This window comes from Phyllobates terribilis, unplaced genomic scaffold, assembly GCF_046119375.1.
Source record: "Phyllobates terribilis strain yellow unplaced genomic scaffold, ASM4611937v1 Scaffold_12__6_contigs__length_324123572, whole genome shotgun sequence".
In the NCBI taxonomy this organism is placed as follows: Eukaryota; Metazoa; Chordata; class Amphibia; order Anura; family Dendrobatidae; genus Phyllobates; species Phyllobates terribilis.
In genome coordinates this window covers 53,267,159-53,290,530 of record NW_027362772.1, presented here as the reverse complement: position 1 = coordinate 53,290,530, position 23,372 = coordinate 53,267,159, and the positions used below count along the sequence as shown (strand labels likewise).

Here is a 23,372-nt window from a genome sequence, read left to right as displayed (position 1 = left end):
TGCAGTGCCCGTCCTGCTTTGTTTCGTCCACCATGGAGAAGTGTGAAGCCAAATACTCACTCACATGTACAGGAAAAGAGACGTCCTGCATCACTTATGAAAGGAAGACCCTATTTGGTAATCGGAGGCTCAACATAAAATGGGTGGTTGTTACTCCCCATGTCACAAGTTGAACTTTCAGGTGGAAAATACCATGTGGGACTCAATGGAAGTTCTAGTAGTAGACGACTGCTTGTAGAATCATATCACCGATTTAACTGCATAGTTTTTATTGCCAATAGGGGCCAGGTTTTTTAAGGTCTAGACCCAATCTCCCATCACTCAAGGAGCTTGGTCAGAGTGACGTGTGGACCTTCACACTTGCACCGAGTCTTTTCACCACTCTACTCTTCCACCATTCATTGAACCCTTCTATATTGGGTTTCATTGCCGTTTGCACATGTTCATTTCTGAGAGCATGGCCACCTAAGGGATGGATGACAGTTACAGTGGGGTGACCATCCATCATCTGTTGGACACTTGTAGCATATCCTATTGATGTTCTGTCAGTACATAATGATTGATGATTCTTCGAATTTTGTGATTTCTCTTACTTAGTTAACGATGTTGGAGGTAGACCTCCTTTTCATTCCCAACCTTCATGTTTCTCTCTCTCAGAAACGAATTATGTCTATGCAATGGGATGTGCCTCGAAAAATGTTTGCCCAGGAAATGGAGAGCTGCATAATTTAGGCAAACCTGGATTAATGGAAGATGTTAATTGTCGTAATACGACCCACAATGGGCAATTGAATACGGGTGAGTAAATTGGTCAACAGGTTGCTGCACGTACATGTACATATGGTTGATTAGTCAAGTCTGATAGATGGATGCACCTTCCTTGCTCATCGTATTTTCCATAACTCCCATAGATTTCAATGTATGCCCGTGGTAGAGATTTAGTATTAATTTCATAGTCTTTATTATTATTATTTAACGGCCTTCAGCTCAATCTCGAGCAATGGTGACTTGTTGGATGAACGATCTGTAGGACGATCAATCTTGTGCAAGCCTAAATAGCTCCACCAGGGTCTTCGCCATTATTTTGATTGTACCATGCCATCAGTTGCTGGTTGTCCTCTTTGTCTTGTTCCTTCTATTCTTCCGACCATGATGTCCTTCTCCAGTGATTGCTCTCTTCATATGATGTGTCCAATGTATGCTTGATAAAATATGTCTTGCATAGATTTACATGCAGATGTGCTGGTAGATGCTTTGCCAGAGCTACAAGAGACCGTGACTTTTTGATCTTGATTCTGGCTTATTTACTGGAATTCATTATTGAATATGTGTCACATTGGAAAAATGTTCAAGGGTTGAACTACTTGGTAGAAGAAAAGCCAACTCTGAGTTTTCTCTCTGAGCCATATTGACCTGACACTTAAGTGAGTTGACTCTTTGCACTCCAGCCATATCCAAATTGACTGCCTGAATTGTTAATTGGGGGACCTGTTCTTTCAAAAAGTGGTGTGTCTGGTAGATATAATTTGAACACCTGACTTAGGAATACCCCTTTAATGACTCTTCCGTTGGACAACACACTATGTTACAATGTAATTACTCATCTTCCTCTTTATGTTTTAGGACATTTCATTTGGTGCTTCTTCTGTCACGATTACAACGTCAACAACTGCTCAGACAAGGCATATCTATGCATGCCGGAGGAGGACGTGTGTGTGTTTGAAAGAATAAGAAGCATATATGGTAAAAAAAACCCTTCGTTTTCCCTTTAACTCCTTCCAATCTCTGCCATTTTTTGTCTTTGAACTTTCATTTTTTTCCTTCCCCTTGTGTTTTTTTTCCATCACTTGTTCTATATACTGAAATATTTCAGTATTTTAGTATATAGTGAAGATCATTAGCTCTTAAGAAACCCAGCCTGTGGTTAACTTGACAGTAAAACCAAAAATGTGAGCCGGAGCACAAGTTAGTTTATGTGCAAATTGTAAGAGCATGTTCACGCTGTGACCATTTAACATGTGAATTACATAGAGTACTTGGTTAATGCTCGGGATTTTTTTTATTTTTATCAAAAAAGCATAAAAGCCATCCCATTGCGACAAGGTGTACCCATCGGGATGGTCCTGACCTTTCCCTAGTATTAAAACCTTACCATGTGTCATACAACATCAATGTGAATAAGGGCAAAGCAGGACGGGTCTCCAACTGAGACACCCAACCCTTCCACCCACCCATTTATGGTTGATAGGAGTACCAAGATGGTGAAAAGAGTCCAGCAGCACAGGATCACTGCATGGGGAGCCGATGGGCACCAGAACAGATACCAAAGTAGGATATCATGCCTTAAATGCCACACCCAACATAGGAATGTGTAATGTAGAACAGTGTTTGATACTCTCTGTAAAATAATTATTAAAAACTACAAGTGTCAGCTTTACATTATACATTCCTAAAATTGTTTTCCCATCTGTGAAACCCTTGGACCAGTTGGCGATCAGTTGATTGCCACATTCCTGGCAGCTTAGATGGCTATGCTTTCATCCTGCAGTGGCCACTTCAGGAGAAATGTGGTACTACATGAACCCAGACAGATGAATAGGAGATCGTGAAACACAGAATAACATGTAGTCCTCCACATCATGAGTGGCTCTCTGCAGTTGACATCCACTCTGGGTCCATATGTGATAACTCATTATAACCGGACTATCCCTGGCGAGGTTACTGAGGGTACTAAGATTAATATTTTATTTTTATCATTACATTAAATTGTCAGGAATTATCTTAGAATATACGAGATATTCTAAGTATGTTGGATTTCTTTCATTTCCAGATGGTAGAGAAGAAGTAACAATTACTAAAAGATGTGGAAAAAGCAATGAATGCAGCAGAAGCGGCACCATACGAAGCTCGACAAAGACTATTTTCATGAACACCACGTGTTGTGACTATAATGTGTGCCAGGCGCCATTACCAACCTGTAAGTGTCCACATGGATAATTCAGTTAAGAAAATAAGTTGATCTGTTGGATAGAGTATTGTCCTCTGTGGCATCATTGTAGACTTCTTGTCACGGGTGTGTCAGATGTGACAGACAGTCTCCCTGCAGTTGGTTGCAGACGATCTCTTCGTATGGCATTACAGACACCCTCTTAGATCTGTCTCACTCTAGGACCCAGCAGCTACCTTCCTCTTGCTAATTAACATCCTGGCCTGGGTGTATAAATGCTTTCAATTTGCAATTGGGAGGCGCCGGTGATATTCACATGACCCCTTGTGAATACTTGGAGCAAGTGCAGTTCTTACTTCCTCTCTGGTGCTAAGAGTACGTGTGTGCCATCTCTCTGAAGTCGACTCAAGCTAAGCTACTTTCTCCATGTTTGTCTCCCCTAGCTGTCTTTAGTTGTCAGTGGGGATCGACTAGCGGCCCTCCTCCCCTCCCTATCTAGGGCTAAGCACTAAGAAAATATAGGGATAGGTTCCTGTGCGGCGATTGGTGCGGAGCCAATATAGGGATGGTAGGAGTAGACAGGGTGATTGCAGTTAAGCCTAAGAGGTCTCCACTTCCCCCTTTCCCTAGTGTCTGCACTTTGTCTTTCCTACACTGTGCGTCACATTTCTCCATGTATAATGTTAACCATAGGGGTCAAGACTTTTGGTGTCATTAGGTGAGGCAATAGTTTTCCATAAGAACACTAGGGTAGGTCAAGAAAATCTAGATATAACTAACTTATGACTTTTCATGGAGACTTCTGAGAAGGCTACACGAGTGTCAGCCAGGATTAAGTATGATGACTATCCACATCTCTAGAGAAGTCCATCATAGACAATCTCAAAACTGAAAATGTTCTCATTGGTGTAGGGTATTAAGTGGTCTCTAAAGCCCTTTTATCCAGAAAACTAGGGTGGTCTAAAGACTCACTGGTCCATCAATGTGAGCCCCTCTCACGTATCTACAGTATATCAGAAGATCATTCTTGAATTCTTGACAACTGTAGACCTTTGAGGCCAACTGGGAATTGTAGAGGGGCATCAGCAAATATATTCTGTCTTTGCTCTCTGTTTCTTAGTACCCCAAGCCAACGATGATGAAAATGGACTTACCTGTCCGGCGTGCTTCGTCCCAAACTCAGACCGTTGTCTAGGAAGAAGTAACTTGAAATGTACTGGGAATGAGCAACGCTGCATTCACTACATGAGAACCGAAGTGCGTGGTAAGTGCTCCAACCATAACTGGGGAAAACGGAATAAAAGTAGTAAACTTGCTACAAATGTAAAACCAGATGATACTGTGTCATCAAATCTGTTACACGCACGCTGCAAGGTTCAGATAGCGACGAGACAGGTACCATTAATTCTTTGGAATCCTGGGGGAACCGTTACTCAGGGCGACCATAGACAATGTGCTGCAGCTTCTCTCAGGCACACCAGGGGTATTGACACTCAGGCACAGACACGTAGGTTGTTTCACTTGCTGACCAGGAACACTTGACAAGAGTCCCCATAAACGGTAGAACAGTAGCATTTAATAAGAAGCCGCACAGCCAGTGCAAGTTAAGTCTTATGAGCAACAGGCACCAGTGACAAACAGTACAGTTTCCTTAGCAGCACAGCAGAGTTCACAGTCTTCCCAGTACTACAGAACAGTTCTAATGCAAAGGCACATTAATGAACACAGCATTCTTTACAGCACAGTGAGATGGAGGTGGGGGGGGGTTTGCTGAGGGAGATAATCCCTGTGACACCATTTCTTCCCGTCCTTATCTTTCTGCTTGACAATACTCTGCACTGCTAGTTCAGGACCTTTACCTGACCTGTGCTAAGCTTCACTCCTGACTTGAATCCTTTTCACTTGCAGGGGCGCTTCTGTCAGATGCAGAACACCCACACCACCTTTCTCTTGGGCTCCAGCCAGACAGTAAACAACTTCCCCACAATCCCCCTGTGGCTCTGCTAAAACACTCCCCTTCTCCTTTGACTGTGTTAACCCCTCTAGTTGCTGGATGCTTCTGGAGCACAACACTTCCTGTATCATGTGCTGTGTGTTGCTTCTAATAGTTGCTGAATGCTTTTAAAGCAACAGCACTACTTCTGCATGTCACACTCTGCAACAGCACTACTTCTGCATGTCATACTCTTCCCTCCTTTTTGAATGTCGTCCTCGACATTAGTTTTATTTGGTCAATCTGACCAATTCTGAGACAGTGGTGAAAGTTGGATAGCTTTGTATACAAATTGGCATTGACAAATTGGTATAACGTTCATAGACATTGATAACAGCCTATTCTTATGACCTTATTCTTGTAGGACGCCTGTATGAAATAAACAATTAAAACAATCAGCATCTCTTCAGCTGGAGCTTTTTGTACGTCTTCAACCAGCTCTCTCTATCTATGCTTAACAGTTCTTTGTTTCTACAAAGTCTTTTAAGAAAAATCAAAGCATGAAAACAAGTCTTTCCAGTAGGCAACATCTTCCATACTGCCTCTCGGTGGTGAATACCACAAAAAGTGGGCTTTCCTGGTCCGCAGGCAGAGATACCTTTTTCCAGTCGACAGTCCTTGGCACTTGACTCTGTTCACCAAGTGTCTCGTACGTCCGCATCATGGCCTCCTCACTTCTCAAGTCGACATCCTCCTGGTGGGTTGTTCCTCAGATACCACGGGTTCTTCGGCCACAGGAGTTTCTTCCGACGCACTCATTTCCCGTGCTTCCTAAGATGTTCTTGGAGTTGCCTCTGTAAGTTTCTGTACTTCTCCTGAGTCGCTTGTTTCCACACAGTCTGGTAATTCCGCTCCTCCTGAGTGTCGATCGGTCTCTTCAGGGGCCAGTGTTCGATCATCAGATCTGAATTGGACTTCTTCTGTACTCCTTGGTACGAACTCTGGAGCCCCAGGATTTAGTTCACTCTCCTGAGGATGGTACATCCCTCTCCTTACCAGTCTGCGAAATACAACGGTGTGTTCTTCTCCATCAAAACTTTCAAGGTCACTATCAACCTCCGGAGTTTCAGTCTGTGGTGGTCCCTTAGTCGATCTCAGACGATCTCGGTCTGCTTCTGGGAAGTCTTGTTGTGGTGGGAGATAATCACAGGGTAGTAGTAAATTCCGATGGACTATTCTAGTTTTCTTGTCTCCCGTGTCCAATTGGATTTCATACACAGGGCTGTCATCAGCTTTCCTCCTTATGACCACATACACCTTGTCTTCCCAGTATAAACAAAGTTTTCCTGGACTGCCTTTCTCACGTACGTTCTTGACTAGCACTTGGCTTCCCGGTGCCAATTCTGCTCCATAACATTTTCGATCATAGTACTCCTTACTCTTGCTCTGTCCTTGCGTGAACACTTTGGACGCTATGTTGTATGCCTCTGCCATCCGTTTCTTCCATTTCCGAACGTACTCCGGATACGTTCTGTAAGTCTCTGACACCGGAGTATCGAACATGATGTCAATTGGCAGTCTTGGCGATCATCCATACAATAGGAAAAGGGTGAGTAACCCATTGCATCGCTCTTTGTACAGTTATAGGCATGTACCACTTTTGACAGAGAACTCTTCCAATCTTCTTCTCATCAGCTGTTAAAGTGCACAACATCGACAATAATGTCCGGTTAAAACATTCCACTTGTCCACTACCCTCTGGGTGATAGGGCGTTGTGTGGGATCTCTGAATTCTACAGTACTTTCCTAGCTTGGCAAAGAGCTGGTTCTCAAATTCTCTTCCTTGGTCATGGTATAACCTCGTAGGGAACCCAAACCTCAAAGCAAAGTCATTGAAATCTTCTCTGCCGCTGTTCAACCTGATTTATTGGTGGTAGCATATGATTGAGCAAATCAAGTGAAATGGTCCATCACCACAAAGATATATTCATAACCACCCTTGCACGTCTCGAGATGTAGAAAGTCTATTGAGACCATCTCAAATGGATACGTAATTTGGATGTTGCCCATAGGTGCCCGGGTTGATGTGTTGGGACGTTTATCTTTCAGACACCCACACTCCATGGTCACGTACCTCTCAATATCTCTCTGCATGTACGGCAAGAAGAAACGTTCACTGATAATGTTGGTTGTTCTTTCCACTCCCAGGTGTCCCATGTTTTCATGGAGTTGTTTGAAGACCAACCTACGGAATACTCTGGGTTATACCAACTGCCGGTTTTGTCCTCCTTTACGATACAGGATACCGTCTTCACTGAGGTAGAGCTTCGTCCATTCTTTAATTAAAACAGATACTGCTGGTGACTCATTGTCTCTCCCTTGTTTACTTGGAAACCGATTTTGGTAAACATAAAGTAGTATTCTACCAATTATCTGATTTTTCCGTCGTGCTCTACGGATTTTCTCTTTTGGTAGTTGTTGAATAGACTGGGGGAGATCTTGTTCTCTTGCTGTTATGGTGGTTTCCACCGTCAACGGACACCACAATGGTGTGTCTTCCTCCTGATAAGCTTGTACTGCTTGGGTAGTGCTCTCAATTGCTTCCAGACTGACTTCCTCAGAGCATTCTTGCATGAACTCCTCAGGCTCTAGTGGCATTCTTGACAATCCGTCAGCATCCGCATTGCATTTTCCTGACCTGTACTTGATGCTGAAATTGAAGTCAGCTAGCTCAGCGACCCATCTCTGACCCATTGCATTCAGTATGGCTGTAGTAAGGACATAGGTCAAAGGGTTGTTGTCAGTGTATATCCCTTAAACTCTTTGCTGTAGTAGAGATAATCTCTAAATCATTCACAGATAGCCCATTTCAATTCCAGGAACTCCAATTTTCCGGAATGTAGATGGTAATTCTTCTCGTGTCTGTCAATGTCCTAGAACCGTAACCGATGACCCTCAATTTTCCATCTTGATACTGATACAGGGCAGCTCCCAGTCCAGCTTGAGAAGCGTCACAATGAAGAACAAATGGTAAATTGAAATCAGGATATCCCAAGATGGGTGGTTTTACCAGGGTAGTATACTAGTTCTTCCAATACCTCCTGGTGGTCTGCTGTCCAGAGAATGGGCTGCTGGGACAAAATGGCGTTGTTTCTTTTAAGCCCGGTCCTAACCGCGTTCTTCTTTTTCTCCGTGGGTGTTGTCGTCTCTGTTGTCCCCCCAAGAGGAAGTATAGTGGGGTGGCAATCCTGGAGAAATTCCGAATGTAAGTACGATAGTAGGAGAGGAATCCTAATATCTGCCTCAACTCCCTGACAGTAGAGGGCCGCTTGTCTTTTAAGGCCAGTACCGGAGCGATTTCTGCTGGGTCCATGGTATATCCTTTGCCGGACACAATTTTCCCTAGAAATCGGACTTGCCTTTTAAACAGTTCACACTTCTTTGGGGTCAACTTAACTCAGTGTTGTTGATACCATTGTAATACGGTCCTCACATGTTAAACATGCTCCTGGAAGGTTTTGCTGTGTACCGCATTGTCATCCAAGTACGGCAGGCAGATATCGTACCTCAATCCTTCTAACCATGTCTCCATGCTTCTCTGGACTTCTGCTGGAGCTGAACTGAGCCCAAACGGTATGTGGATCCACTCATATAATCCCCACGGTGTGATGAATGCTGTCAAGGGTCTACTGGACTCTTCGACAAACCCTTGGTGGTATGCATTACCCTGATCGAGGACAGAGAACCAGATGCTTTCTGAAAGGCTATCCAGCAAATCTTGAATCTTTGGTATCTGGTGTCGATCAGGTATTGACTTTCGGTTTAAGTCTTGGTAATCACAACAGAGTCTCAATGTACCGTCCTTCTTCCTAACACAGACAATAGGAGAGGAATAAGACGACTTCAACTTTTGGACCCAACCTCTGTTGATGAGATCTTGTAAATATTCTATCACTTCATGATGTAATGGTTTTGGCACAGACATGTAACTTCTGGTTACTGGGGTCGTGTCTTTCAAATTGATTTTCAAATGCAACGACGGGATACAGCCTATATCAGAGTCATCTTTGGAAAAAGCATGACATTCATCTCTCAGCATCTGTTTTGCTACCACTAGATCTTCAGCACACAAGTGTTCCAGGGGGACTGGGGGATCCCAGGACCCCGAGGTGGGTTGCAAAATTTCCTCCCCTGGGCAACTCTTGTTCCTTGGTGGGGAGACTGAATTCACTGTAGACCCCTGGGCTGGTCTCATACTGGCTGGATATACCATTTTAATGGTTTAGATGTGACCTAACACAGTCTTTGGATCCAGTCTAATGTCATGTTTCGTAGTATTCATCACCGGTACTGTCACTCGAGCAAATCCACCAGTAGGAGTAGTAGGCACAGTCTCACCTTGAACTAGGCCTTCCGGAAGTTCTGAAGAGTCTTTTGGCATGAACAGTCTTTTCTGGACTTTTCTTCCCAGTTCTACCCGGACTCCACACTTCACCCCCACCATTTGGTTTGCAGGGATGATGGTTGGGCGCAAGCCTACCTTGACTTTTTTTAGGTCCATTGTATTCTGTGCTTTCTTTACTCTATGAATCACGTTTTCCACCACGGCGTTGGGTATGGCGAGCGATGTGGCGATTGCATTCACCACCCACGCCCCTATCTTGTGTTTTGTGATGACCTCACTGATTTCATTATAACTCAGGATAGGATCCTCTGCCACGTTCTGATCACTGGTCACAAGAAAAGGTACCAAAAGCTTGATGGTGTTGCTGTTCTTCGTGGCCCTGAGTTGGAAAGTCACTTCCACCCAGCCTATGAAAGGGATTTCGGTCTTGTTGACTGCTTTGCCGTGGACATCCACTGGTCTCAACAGTTCTTTTTTTGTGACCGAATACAAGTGTGTGGCAGGTAGCACCTTCAACATTCTTCATTTAAAAGGCTTGCTTGGGCTCCTATGTCCCACAGTGCTTTTACTAGGAGTCCATCTAGCTGGCACTGCATAAAGCACCTTTCACCGATTAGGCTGATGAGGCTATTTTTACTGACTGAGGAATCCTCCTCCCAGGAGTACATCGTTTGACCTCCGCACTGGCCATTAAGTAACTGATGCCCCTGTCTCCCTTGCAGCTGTTGTAGACGGGAACACACTTGGGATAGTACTGACGCAGCCGTCTTACCTCATGCGCCGTTTTGGTGTTTGGTGAGATTTGGATTTGCTTCTGGGATCTCCTCCGTGTCACGCTTACCAGTCGCCCTGCACTGGTAACCTCCTGTCTTTTAACCCAAACGACCATGACCATTGCCATTCCCTGGCATAATGTCCTTCCTCACCACATCTTAGACAGTGGACACACACCGTACTCTGATGTGATGAACTGCATGCTTCACAGGCCGGGCATCTTCTGTTTTGGAATCCACTCCTGGGTCTGAGGGATACCAGTTCTGGCCTGGAATGAATCAACTTTTTCACCTCAATCAACCCTGCTTCCAGTTCTCCTATTACTTCCTCCCAGTCAGCGCTGGCAGGCCTTTATTTTATTGGTGATTTAAGGTTTCCTCTTGGAGGTGGCACTGGAGAGTCTCTATATTGATCTTCGGACTGGGCACTGGGGGTATCCAACTTCAGCTGCCTTATTTTGGTGATTTTAGCAGCAGAGCCTTTCTGTAACTTCTGTTCGCTCTCTGACTCCAAACTAGCGTCCTCATTCATTTTTTCAATTAGGACTTCGTCCAAAATGCCAGGATCTTCTAGGTACTGTTTCATCTGCAACTTGATATCTTTGCTGATTAATCCCGTTCTCAATGATCTCAAGAAATTCTTCTGGTCTAGTCCAGCATCAAACTTCTCTTTCGCTTCTACATCTCTGGATGCAAACAACAGTCAACAAGAAATTTTGGGGTGAGTCATTATTTTTCTGTGACAGGTTAATGAGACGGTGGAACAATTCTGAAGTACTCTCTTTATAGTGCCCTTTTAAAATCATCTTCAGCTGTTGCAAGGTCAATTGACTTTTAATTTCTAGCATACTACAGAGGTTCAGTCCTGGGCTGATCACTTTCACCATCCCCTCAACGATCTCATCTGGATGGTAGCCTTTATGTAAGCCTGCATCGATCTGGTGCAACAAGTTCCTATAAGACAGTCTCTCTTTCTATTCACACTCTCCAATCTGTCCCAGAATCTTGGATTCTTTCCTTATGGTGATTTGTGGTGCTAGAGAGGACTGTCTCCCTGATTTTCTTACCCGAGCAGGTTAAAGGTCCTGTCTGAGTCTATCACCCGTTCAGAGGTTTTGGTCGATTCCTGCAGGGTCGTTGTTAGGGTTTTGAATTGTTCTTTCAATTCCTGTAGTTCAGTCTGTGGACGGAGATTCCCACTTTTAGTAATTGGTGCCGCCCCTTCATCCTCCAACTTCAACCTGGTTAGAAACTGTGTTAGTTCCTGGAGGAATGTCCTTATGACGTCTTCAACTTCTTTTTCCCCCAGCTAATCTATTTTTGCATTAATGGCAGCTAACAGTTGCCTGTGGTTGTGTGCTTTAGAAATCTGTTCCACTGACATCTTTATATGTTCTGCTACTGTTCTCAATTCTTCACAGGTTAACTGAAGAAGCAGCTCACTAATTCTGTCCATTTGTATTTCCACATCCATTGCTGACAGTGAGTTTTCTTTAGGGCTGGTCCCCTTTAACTGGTATAGCAGAGTTGAGTTGAGGTGCTGTGCTGCTGTGTTTTTCCAGACACTTTTACTCTTCTTCCGCTACATGCTAACTCCCGCTCAGGATTCCCCGTACAGGCCACCAAGGTTACACGCATGCCGCTAGGTTCAGTTAGGGATGAGACAGGTTCCATGAATTCTTTGTAATCCTGGGGGAACCGTTACTCAGTGCGACCAAAGACCATGTGCTGCAGCTTCTCTCAGGCACACAGGGGTATTGACCCTCAGGCACAGACATGTAGTTTGTTTAATTTGCTGACCAGACACACTTGACAAGAGTCCCCTTAAATGGTAGAACAGTAGCATTTAATAAGAAGCCGCACAGCCAGTGCAAGTTAAGTCTTATGAGCAACAGGCTCCAGTGACTAACAGTACAGTTTCCTTAGCAGCACAGCAGTTCACAGTCTTCCCAGTAGTACAGGGCAGCACAGTTCTAATGCAAAGGCACATTAATGAACACAGCATTATCTACAGCACAGTGAGATGGAGGAGGGGAGGTGGAGGGTTTGTTGAGGGAGATAATCCTTGTGACACCATTTCTTCCAGTCCTTATCTTTCTGCTTGACAATACTCTGCACTGATAGTTCAGGAACTCTACCTGACCTGTGCTTAGCTTCACTCCTGACTTGAATCCTTTTCACTTGCAGCGGCGCTTCTGTCAGATGCAGAACATACACACCACCTTTCTCTTGGGCTCCAGCCAGACAGTAAACAACTTCCCCACAATCCCCCTGTGGCTCTGCTAAAACACTCCCCTTCTCCTGTGATTGTGTTAACCCCTCTAGTTGCTGGATGCTTCTGGAGCACAACACTTCCTGTCTCGTGCTTGTGTTACTTCTAATAGTTGCTGAATGATTTTAAAGCAACAGCACTACTTCTGCATGTCACACTCTGCAACAGCACTACTTCTGCATGTCACACTCTGCAACAGCACTACTTCTGCATGTCACAAATCTATAGCGTGCTTCATAAAGGTGGAAGACAACGTCACCAGGAATGTGCACATTAGATTACAGTAATGTACTTCAGTGCTGCATTCACAGTTCTTAAGGCTGCAGAGCGGAAATATCCCAGAATTCGTTGACTGAGTGTATGAGTGTCTCTAGAGTTTGCTTTGGTGATTTGCATTAGGATAAATGTTCTTTTTACACCTGACATTGTAGTAAACTTACGTATGAAACATTAGCTGATATCACATCATTATGGCAGCACATAAAAGCTGTCTTAGGATTGTCTGTCTGTCGCTTATTGACTTAATCTCATATCAACGAGCAAAATAGTGAGTGCAGCTCTGCGGTATAATACAGGATGTAACTCAGGATTAGTACAGGATCAGTAATGTAATATATGTACACAGTGACTGCACCAGCAGAATAGTGAGTGCAGCTCTGGAGTATAATACAGGATGTAACTCAGTATCAGTACAGGATCAGTAATTTAATGTATGTACACAGTGACTGCACCAGCAGAATAGTGAGTGCAGCTCTGGAGTATAATACAGGATGTAACTCAGGATCAGTAATGTAATGTATGTACACAGTGACTGCACCAGCAGAATAGTGAGTGCAGCTCTGGAGTATAATACAGGATGTAACTCAGGATCAGTACAGGTATGTACACAGTGACTGCACCAGCAGAATAGTGAGCGCAGCTCTGGAGTACAATACAGGATGTAACTCAGGATCAGTAATGTAATGTATGTACACAGTGACTGCACCAGCAGTATAGTGAGTGCAGCTCTTGGGTATAATAGGGGATGTAACTCAGTATCAGTACAGGATCAGTAATGTAATGCATGTACACAGTGACTGCACCAGCAGAATAGTGAGTGCAGCTCTGGAGTATAATACAGGATATAACTCAAGATCAGTAATGTAATGTATGTACACAGTGACTGCACCAGAAGAATAGTGAGTGCAGCTCTGGAGTATAATGCAGAATGTAACTCAGGATCAGTACAGGATCAGTAATGTAATGAATGTACACAGTGACTGCACCAGCAGAATAGTGAGTGCAGCTCTGGAGTATAATGCAGGATATAACTCAGGATCAGTACAGGATCAGTAATGTAATGTATGTACACAGTGACTGCACCAGCAGAGTAGTGAGTGCAGCTCTGTAGTATAATACAGGATGTACCTCAGGATCAGTATAGGATCAGTAATGTAATGCATGTACACAGTGACTGCACCAGCAGAATAGTGAGTGCAGCTCTGGAGTATAATGCAGGATGTAACTCAGGATCAGTATAGGATCAGTAATGTAATGTATGTACACAGTGACTGCACCAGCAGAATAGTGAGTGCAGCTCTGGGGTATAATACAGGATATAACTCAGAATCAGTAATGTAATGTATGTACACAGTGACTGCATCAGCAGAATAGTCAGTGCAGCTCAGGAGTATAATACAGGATGTAACTCAGGATCAGTACAGGATCAATAATGTAATGTATGTACAGAGTGACTGCACCAGCAGAATAGTGAGTGCAGCTCTGGAGTATAATGCAGTATGTAACTCAGGATCAGTAATGTAATGTATGTACACAGTGAATGCACCAGCAGAATAGTGAGTGCAGCTCTGGAGTATAATACAGGATGTAACTCAGGATCAGTACAGAGTCAGTAATGTAATGTATGTGACGCGCCCCCTGGGCCAGTGCTGTAGTGCGGCGCGCGTGCGCGCGGGGAATACCCGGAGCCGGATCCGATGGGGGTAGTAGTCTTCGTGTGGCGGTGACCCGGTCCGTGCCCAGGGTGGTCAAACTAAGTGGCAGTTACTGGTATGATGGTATTAGTGTCCGACTACGCCACCCGTTGAATGCGGCTATGAAGCCGACGCTGCAGGGCAGTCCGCTGAGGCCGGTGGTACGGATGTGCAGCGTGGATGGTATAACCCCCAACGGGAGGGGTATGGCCTCAGGGCAGAGGATGAGGTTGATGTTGGGAGTGATGGTGTGGATGTCCCAGCACTAATGGTGCGACAAGGAAGCACGGAGACGCGAGGGTACAGTTCAGGGTCTTTACTGATGGTACAAGGCAAATTCCCCCGGGAGTACTGGCTAGTAGTTGGGGCCTGGTTAGTCTGCGAGTAAGCCGGAGTTCCCCTGGCCAGGTGGAGTTGTAGGCCTTCCCGTTAGTCTGTACCCTTCCTGGCTACCCTGCTTTCGGCGGTTGCAAGTAGCCCACGTCCCTGGGTATACCGTGTGGTGCTCACCCGTATGGCTGGTGACCTGGGGCCTCCTGTTAGCCTCCGCTCCGGGATGGCGGTGCTGGTCCCTTCGTTGTGACTGAGCCTCCGGGCTTTTATGGCCAGAGGACCTGGAATCCCCTGCCGGATGGATTCTGCTGCTGGGTATATCTTAGTCCCCACAGCCTCGGACTCCTGTGTCCGGTTTTAGTACCTTCTCCCAGGTCGAGCTCTGCACAGCTCCAGCCCCTGGCGCTTCTCCTTGGCTCCTACAGAGCTCCCGAGGTCTATCTGTCCCTGTTTCTGCGTGTCCAGACCAGACTCCGTCTCTGTCTGGAACTCCTCTCCCTAACCCTGCTTCAGCCCCAGTTTATATAGGGGAAGTTCTTCCCCTCCCAGGACTGGGCAGGAGGTGTGGCATGCTTAGGATTCCTGCCCAGGAGACCTCCCACCTGCTCACAGACGTAATACTGCTATTACTGTGGAAACCAGACCCCTGGGGTGCCACATTTGTACGCAGTGACTGCACCAGCAGAATAGTGAGTGCAGCTGTGGAGTATAATACAGGATGTAACTCAGGTTCAGTAATGTAATGTATATACACAGTGACTGCACCAGCAGAATAGTGAGTGCAGCTCTGGGGTATAATACAGGATGTAACTCAGAATCAGTAATGTAAGTACACAGTGACTGCACCAGCAGAATAGTGAGTGCAGCTCTGGAGTATAATACAGGATGTAACTCGGGATCAGAACAGGATCAATAATGTAATGTATGTACAGAGTGACTGCACCAGCAGAATAGTGAGTGCAGCTCTGGAGTATAATACAGGATGTAACTCAGAATCAGTAATGTAATGTATGTTCACAGTGACTGCACCAGCAGAATAGTGAGTGCAGCTCTGGAGTATAATGCAGGATGTAGCTCAGGATCAGTAATGTAATGTATGTACACAGTAACTGCACCAGCAGAATAGTGAATGCAGCTCTGGAGTAAAATACAGGATGTAACTCAGGATCAGTAATGTAATGTATGTACACAGTGACTGCACCAGCAGAATAGTGAGTGCAGCTCTGGAGTGTAATACAGGATGTAACTCAGGATCAGTAATGTAATGTATGTACACAGTGACTGCACCAGCAGAATAGTGAATGCAGCTCTGGAGTATAATACAGGATGTAACTCAGGATCAGTACAGAGTCAGTAATGTAATGTATGTACGCAGTGACTGCACCAGCAGAATAGTGAGTGCAGCTGTGGAGTATAATACAGGATGTAACTCAGGATCAGTAATGTAATGTATGTTCACAGTGACTGCACCAAAAGAATAGTGAGTGCAGCTCTGGAGTTTAATACAGGATGTAACTCAGGATCAGTAATGTAATGTATGTACACAGTGACTGCACCAGCAGAATAGTGAGTGCAGCTCTGGAGTATAATACAGGATGTAACTCAGGATCAGTAATGTAATGTATGTACACAGTGACTGCACCAGCAGAATAGTGAGTGCAGCTCTGGAGTATAATACAGGATGTAACTCAGGATCAGTACAGGATAAATAATGTATGTACACAATGATTCAGCTTTAAATTTATCCTTAGTTTTATCTTTTTTTCATTCTCTTGATTTCTGATAGAAAGTGCCACTACCACAGAGAGCTTACATGGCTGCACCACTGATGGGATCTGTGAAGCTGGATCAGCGATAATCTATGCAAAAGGACAGTACCACAGAAACATAAAGACTGCAGTTATGTGCAGCAGTGCGGTGGGGTGGAGGGCTCCTCTCTGCACTATCCTGCTTTTTCTCACATTCATTATCCTAACACTCATGGTATCTTCATAAGGGCTCGCACTCATCAGCGTAAATGAAATTGCTCCATTATTGCTCCTGAAAAGTAGGACGATTGACATGCGAGTACAATGCGATGCTTATCAAGTAGCATATGTATGAAATCTGTATGACGTGTATGCAATGCATTTTTAACATCAACTTACATACATTAATTCTCTGCCATTTAAAGCTAGTTTTATGAGTAATAAAGCAATTTTATATAGAGATATAGATAGACAGAATAAATAGGATAGATGTCCTGTAAATATGTAGTATCAAAAGCCCCCTACATATAATAAACTAGCACCCTTTAGTGCCTTTTATATAACAATAAAGTGTGTTTAATTATTTATTAAATAGGTTAAATAAGGCTAATTAAAAAAATGATGTGGGGTCCCCCCTTTTTTAAACAACCAGCTGAGGGAAAGCAGACAGTTGTGAGGTTGTATAATTATTCTGGGAAGGGGCCAATATCTATGGAGCTTCCCAGCCTATTAATAACAGTTTACAGCTAGCCTTTACTGGTTATTAAAAAATGGGGACCCCAAAAAAATGACATGGGGTCCCCCCTATTTTTAATAACTAACAAAGGTTAAGCAGACAGCTGCAGGCTGATATTAATAGGCTTGGAAGGGGCATGAATATTTTTCCCTTTCCAGCCTAATATGACTAGCCCCCAGCTGCCCCAGAAATTGTGCATCCTTTAGATGCGCCAATTTTGGCACTTAGCCTCGGTTCTTCCCAATTGCCCTGCTGTGGTGACAATCGGGGAAATGGTTTTGGGGTTGGTGTCAGCTGTGTAATGTCCGTTGACATCAAGCCCAGGGGTTAGTAATAGAGAGGCATCTATCAGACACCCCTATTACTAACCCTATAGTCAAAAGAAATAAACACACACACTGAGAAATGTCCTCTTTTTATTTAATTGTAAATAGCACTCCCTGACAATTACCCTCTTTTACACATTTATTAGCAAATAAAGTAATGCACTGGATCCCACACCAATCTCTGACTCTGCTAAATCCGGAGGCTGTGATGAGTAACTTTATCACTCACCACGGCCGCCAGAACACACAGAGTAGTCTGAGAACCAGCGTCAGTAACGAGTGGTGACGTCATTAAGGTTACTGCAGGTCACAGCTGGCGGTTCTCACCTCTGTGTGACATAGCTGACCTCAACCTAAAAACCATTACCCGATTGCCACCACACCAGGGCAATCTGGGAGAGCCAAGGATAAACGCCAGAATTGGCACATCTAATGGATGCGTCAATTCTTGGGCGACTGAGGGCTAGTGTTTAGTCTGGGAATGGGCCAATATCCATGACCCGTCCCCAGCCTATTAATATCAGCCCACAGCTAACAGCTTAGTCTTTGCTGGTTATTAAAAATAGAGGGGACCCCATGTCATTTTTTAAGACGTCCCCCTTTTTAATAACCAGTAAAGGCTATGCAGTCAGCTGTGAGCTGCTATTAATAGGCTGGGAAGCTCAATGGTTATTGGGCCCTTGCCAGAATAATAAGACCAGCTCACAGCTGTCTGCTTTCCCTCAGCTGGTTATTAAAAATAGGGGGGACCCATGTCATTTTTTAAGACGTTCCCCTTTTTAATAACCAGCAAAGGCTATGCAGACAGCTGTGAACTGTTATTAATAGGATGGGAAGCTCCATTTTTATTGCCCCCTTCCCAGAATAACATTAGCCCCCAGCTGTCTGCTTTCCCTCAGCTGATCGTTAAAAATAAGGGGGCCTCATGCCATTTTTTTCTTTTATTTATTTAATTCGCTAAATACAAGTACAGAAAACTATACATGCAAAGCACTGATTATATGTATCTCACTGACATCTTTCTATCTATTCTTTTCTGACTGTTCGGGCTGTGAATTTACTCTATTTGGCTGATGAAATGTTGAGTTTCCTTTTGAGATGTGTGCGTAAAAATCAGAAGGCACACGCATGGTCTGTGCGATTTTTTATTTTTTTTTTGCACCGATTCTCGCAGTCAATTGCATCATTCTGCATATTTTTTTTTTCAGTCCAATCCGACTGAGCTGAGAAAAAACTCGCAGATGAGCACTGACTCATTGTATAACATTGGTCAGAGTGCAGTGCAATGTTTTCTCGCATTGCACTTGTCCAATTTATACGCAAGTGGGAGCAAGGCCTTTAATGCTGACTCACTCTCTGTGCAGCCACCAATTACAGGCAGCCCCACCCCTGCGGTTCTATTGCAGGCAGCCCCACCCCTGCGGTTCTATTGCAGGCAGCCCCACCCCTGCGGTTCTATTGCAGGCAGCCACTCCCCTGCGGTTCTATTGCAGGCAGCCACTCCCCTGCGGTTTTATTGCAGGCAGCCCCACCCCTGCGGTTCTATTGCAGACAGACACTCCCCTGCGGTTCCATTGTAGACAGCGACTCCCCTGCGGTTCTAGTGCAGACAGCCACGCCCCTGTGGTTCTATTGCAGACAGCCACTCCCCCTGCTGTTCTATTGCAGACAGCCACTCCCCTGCGGTTCTATTGCAGACAGCCACTCCCCTGCGGTTCTATTGCAGACAGCCACTCCCCTGCGGTTCTATTGCAGACAGCCACTCCCCTGCAGTTCTATTGCAGACAGCCACTCCCCTGCGGTTCTATTGCAGACAGCCACTCCCCTGCGGTTCTATTGCAGACAGCCACTCCCCTGCAGTTCTATTGCAGAAGGCTACTCCCCTGTGGTTCTTTTGCAGGCAGCCACGCCCCTGCGGTTCTAGTGCAGACAGCCATGCCCCTGCGGTTCTATTGCAGGCAGCCACGCCCCTGCGGTTCTAGTGCAGACAGCCATGCCCCTGCGGTTCTAGTGCAGACAGCCATGCCCCTGCGGTTCTAGTGTAGACAGCCACGCCCCTGTGGTTCTATTGCAGGCAGCCACTCCTCCTGCAGTTCTATTGCAGGCAGCCCCACCCTTGCGGTTCTCTGAATGTTCAAGTTCCTCACAATAAGAGGATGGCTGGGTGTAATAATGCAAAATTCTCCTATCCAAATGTTTTCTTTCGGAATCAGAAATTGGAGTTTGGAAATGCCAGATCCCCGTCACCTTGTGTACCTTTAAGCACTGGTCTATCCTTCCTGCATGTTTAGTTAAGTGGATTTTAATTCTAAAATTAAGTCGATCTGCGATGTCCATATTGTTACATTGCATGTGAAATAAAAGGAGGTGTATGGGATTGGAAAAAGGGTCTGTTCTTGTATCCAGAACAGTGCCACTCTTGTCTACAGGTTGCATCTGGTACTGCCACCCAGATGTAGAAAAAATGGCTGCGCTGTATAACCACACCCAGGCTTATGAAAGGGGTACTTCTGAAATTCCCCACAAGGTTTCACCTGCTGGCAATGTCATAGTTACCTGATCAACATTCCAGACAAGCTTTCACTTACCCCTAATGAATGATTACTATGGAACATGACCTTCACTACTATCAGAATTTCCATTCCACGAAATTGCAGAAACCTCTGCTTTTTGCAAGAGGACTATTTGTTCTCTGTGTCAATCTGTGGCCGGGCATGAGGGCACACCTTAGAGCTATGGGTACAGAGAAGAGACAACAAAGTTCTAGGAGATGAGTAATTGTAGGCGGATTAACCGATTAGGTACAGGAGTTGAACTTCCACCATGCAATTAAAATTTTCTGGAGCATTGATCATTATAGGAAATGGAGTGTAAAAGCCCTGCAGAGTTCCTCTGCAATCCACATGCACATTGCCACCATCTTAGAGTATGCCTTCATCCACACAGTGCAAATATCTGCATAATCAATCATTAATCCAATGAAAACCCCTTTAAATGCCACTGGAAATGTCAATAGGTGCCGGGTTGGAGAAGAAGGCAAATAAAGGGCGGGTTGCAGAAGAAGGCCAATAGGGGGCAGGTTGGAGAAGAAGGCAAATAGGGGGAAGGTTGGAAAGAAGGGGAATAGGGGGCGAGTTGGAGAAGAAGGCGAATAGGGGAGGGTTGGAGAAGAAGACGAATAGAGGGTGGGTTGGAGAAGAAGGCGGATAGGGAGCGGGTTGGAGAAGAAGGCGAATAGGGGGCGGATTGGAGAAGAAGAGGCGTAGGGGCAGGTTGGAGAAGAAGGCGAATAGGGGGCGGGTTGGAGAAGAAGAGGAATAGGGGGCAGGTTGGAGAAGAAGACGAATAGGGGGCGGGTTGGAGAAGAAGAGGAATAGGGGGCAGGTTGGATAAGGCGAATAGGGGGAAGGTTGGAGAAGAAGGCGAATAGGGGGAAGGTTGGAGAAGAAGGCGAATAGGGGGAAGGTTGGAGAAGAAGGGGAATAGGGGGTAGGTTGGAGAAGAAGGCGAATAGGGGGCGGGTTGGAGAAGAAGGTGAATAGGGGGCAGGTTGGAGAAGAAGGCGATTAGGGGACGGGTTGGAGAAGAAGGCGAATAGAGGGCGTGTTGGAGAAAAAGGCGAATAGGGGGAGGGTTGGAGAAGAAGGCGAATAGGGGGCAGGTTGGAGAAGAAGGCGATTAGGGGGCGGGTTGGAGAAGAAGGCGAATAGGGGGCAGGTTGGAGAAGAAGGCGATTATGGGGCGGGTTGGAGAAGAAGGCGAATAGGGGGCGGGTTGGAGAAGAAGAGGAATAGGGGGCAGGTTGGAGAAGAAGACGAATAGGGGGCGGGTTGGAGAAGAAGAGGAATAGGGGGCAGGTTGAAGAAGGCGAATAGGGGGAAGGTTGGAGAAGAAGGCGAATAGGTGGAAGGTTGGAGAAGAAGGCGAATAGGGGGAAGGTTGGAGAAGAAGGCGAATAGGGGGAAGGTTGGAGAAGGGGAATAGGGGCAGGTTGGAGAAGAAGGGGAATAGAGGGTTAGGGTTGGAGAAGAAGGCGAATAGGGGGCAGGTTGGAGAAGAAGGCGATTAGGGGCGGGTTGGAGAAGAAGGCGAATAGGGGGCGGGTTGGAGAAAAAGGTGAATAGGGGGCGGGTTGGAGAAGAAGGGGAATAGGGGGCGGGTTGGTGAAGAAGGCGAGGAATAGGGGGCAGGTTGGAGAAGAAGGCGAATAGGGGGCGGGTTGGAGAAGAAGTCGGATGGGGGGCGGGTTGGAGAAGAAGGCGAATGGGGGTGAGTTGGAGAAGAAGGCGAATAGGAGGGGGGTTGGAGAAGAAAGCGAGGAGTAGAGGAAATTTTATCTATAGACCATGCATTTCTGGTTTGCACCCCTTTGTTGTCCAGAAGGATGTTTTCTGTCTCCTTGATCCTCTACAGTTAATTTTTTTTCAAACCAGCTTTTAAGAAGCTGTAGAGAAGTGAAATCTTGCTGCCCTCATCCACCAACACAAGTTATTACTGCTTTTAATGATCATACAAGTGTAACATGTACAGAAATTACCCTGATTCTCATGATCTGTAACTTGTCATCTACTCTTTTTTAAATGGTCAGGTTCTTTATATCAGCATTCTGCCCACATTATAGGTATTGGAACTTCATTCCCCTCAATTCCAGTATGCATTGCTCTTGCTATTGTGCAAAGTATTGCTTAAAATGGTCATTTAGACTCTCTTATGCCTGTATGCTAGTTATCCACTACTAGTCCCTAAATTCAGCTCAGCCAAATATACTCTATGCCTAATCTACTGTTGGATGTCTGCAAAATAAAGAACCTTCCCGCATCTAATATTACATCAGAAATGGAGATATACAAAGTCGATGTTTGTAATTACCCTGCAATCATGTATCACTGACACTTGCCAAGCACCTGGCTCGTTCTGTAGAAACAGTACAGAAAGTCTGCGGGGAACGCTTTATGTTCTTGGTTTGTTTGTCTACTTCAGGATAATTTCTACTAATTGTAAACTATTTTTTTTTGCTTTTATTTATGGATATAAATTAGAATTTGTTTATTGTTCCTTGACATATTCTGTTTTTTTTTTTTTTTACATAAGCAATATTGTAAAAAGTAGCAAAAAATGTGGAGTGATCATCATGTTGCATTATCTGGCAGTCTGAGGATGGATGACTCTGGGTTTGGTGGACAGGATGCTTCCCACCGGAATGTATAGGGGGGTAATAGTGTTTGGCTGTTTTCACGGTTTTGGTGAAGCAGGTGATTTTGAAGTGGATCCGCTCCAAAATCCATACCCCAAAACTTCACATTCCCCATAAATGCTCTTTATATTTGTTTCAATGGAAAATCCACTTTACTGTTCATACACTGCGTTTTTTTTTGTTTTTTACAGATTTTTTTTCCCAACAATTTTTTAAAAATCGTTTTTGTGGAGAAAGCAGAAAAATGTTGGCAAGTATGATAAATAAATTTATGCTACAATGTATCCACCAATGACAAATGTGAAGAGTATATTCTTATGTATAACACCACAAAGGAGTGGTAAAAAAATGTGGAACACAATGCAATAAAAAGTTTTAAAGTGTTATTTCCAAAAGTTGTTATTAGCTATCCATGAGATAACGGAGAACTGGTTGATCGCAGAAGGTCTGACTGCTAAGATCGCCAATGATGCCAAGATCGGGGCTCTGAAACTCTAATAACAGGGCTCTTCAGCCACATTTTGCATGGAGTGCTTGTCTTCAGCTTCATTCATCGGGGCTAGCAGAAATAGCTGAGAAGAGCCCTCAGTTTTTTCCGTCAGTCCTATTGATAATGAATGGAGCGAAGTTGAGAATGTAAACCTACGCTCTATGAAAGTTGGAGCTGCAGTGCCCTATCGTCAAGATTCCAGAGCCTTGATCTTGGGATCATTGGTGATACCCAAGCTGGAG

At 44.9% G+C, this 23,372-nt stretch overlaps 1 protein-coding gene across 1 annotated transcript; it reads left to right on the top strand.

Moving 5' to 3' along the window:
• Positions 1–23,138, top strand: LOC141171690 (uncharacterized). The gene is made up of 6 exons (XM_073655344.1): positions 1–117; positions 658–798; positions 1,624–1,743; positions 2,831–2,977; positions 4,068–4,211; positions 23,047–23,138. The coding sequence occupies exons 1-6, from the start codon at positions 33–35 to the stop codon at positions 23,136–23,138; spliced, it is 729 nt and encodes a 242-aa protein (XP_073511445.1). The 5' UTR covers positions 1–32.
• The last annotated feature ends 234 nt before the right edge of the window (positions 23,139–23,372 follow it).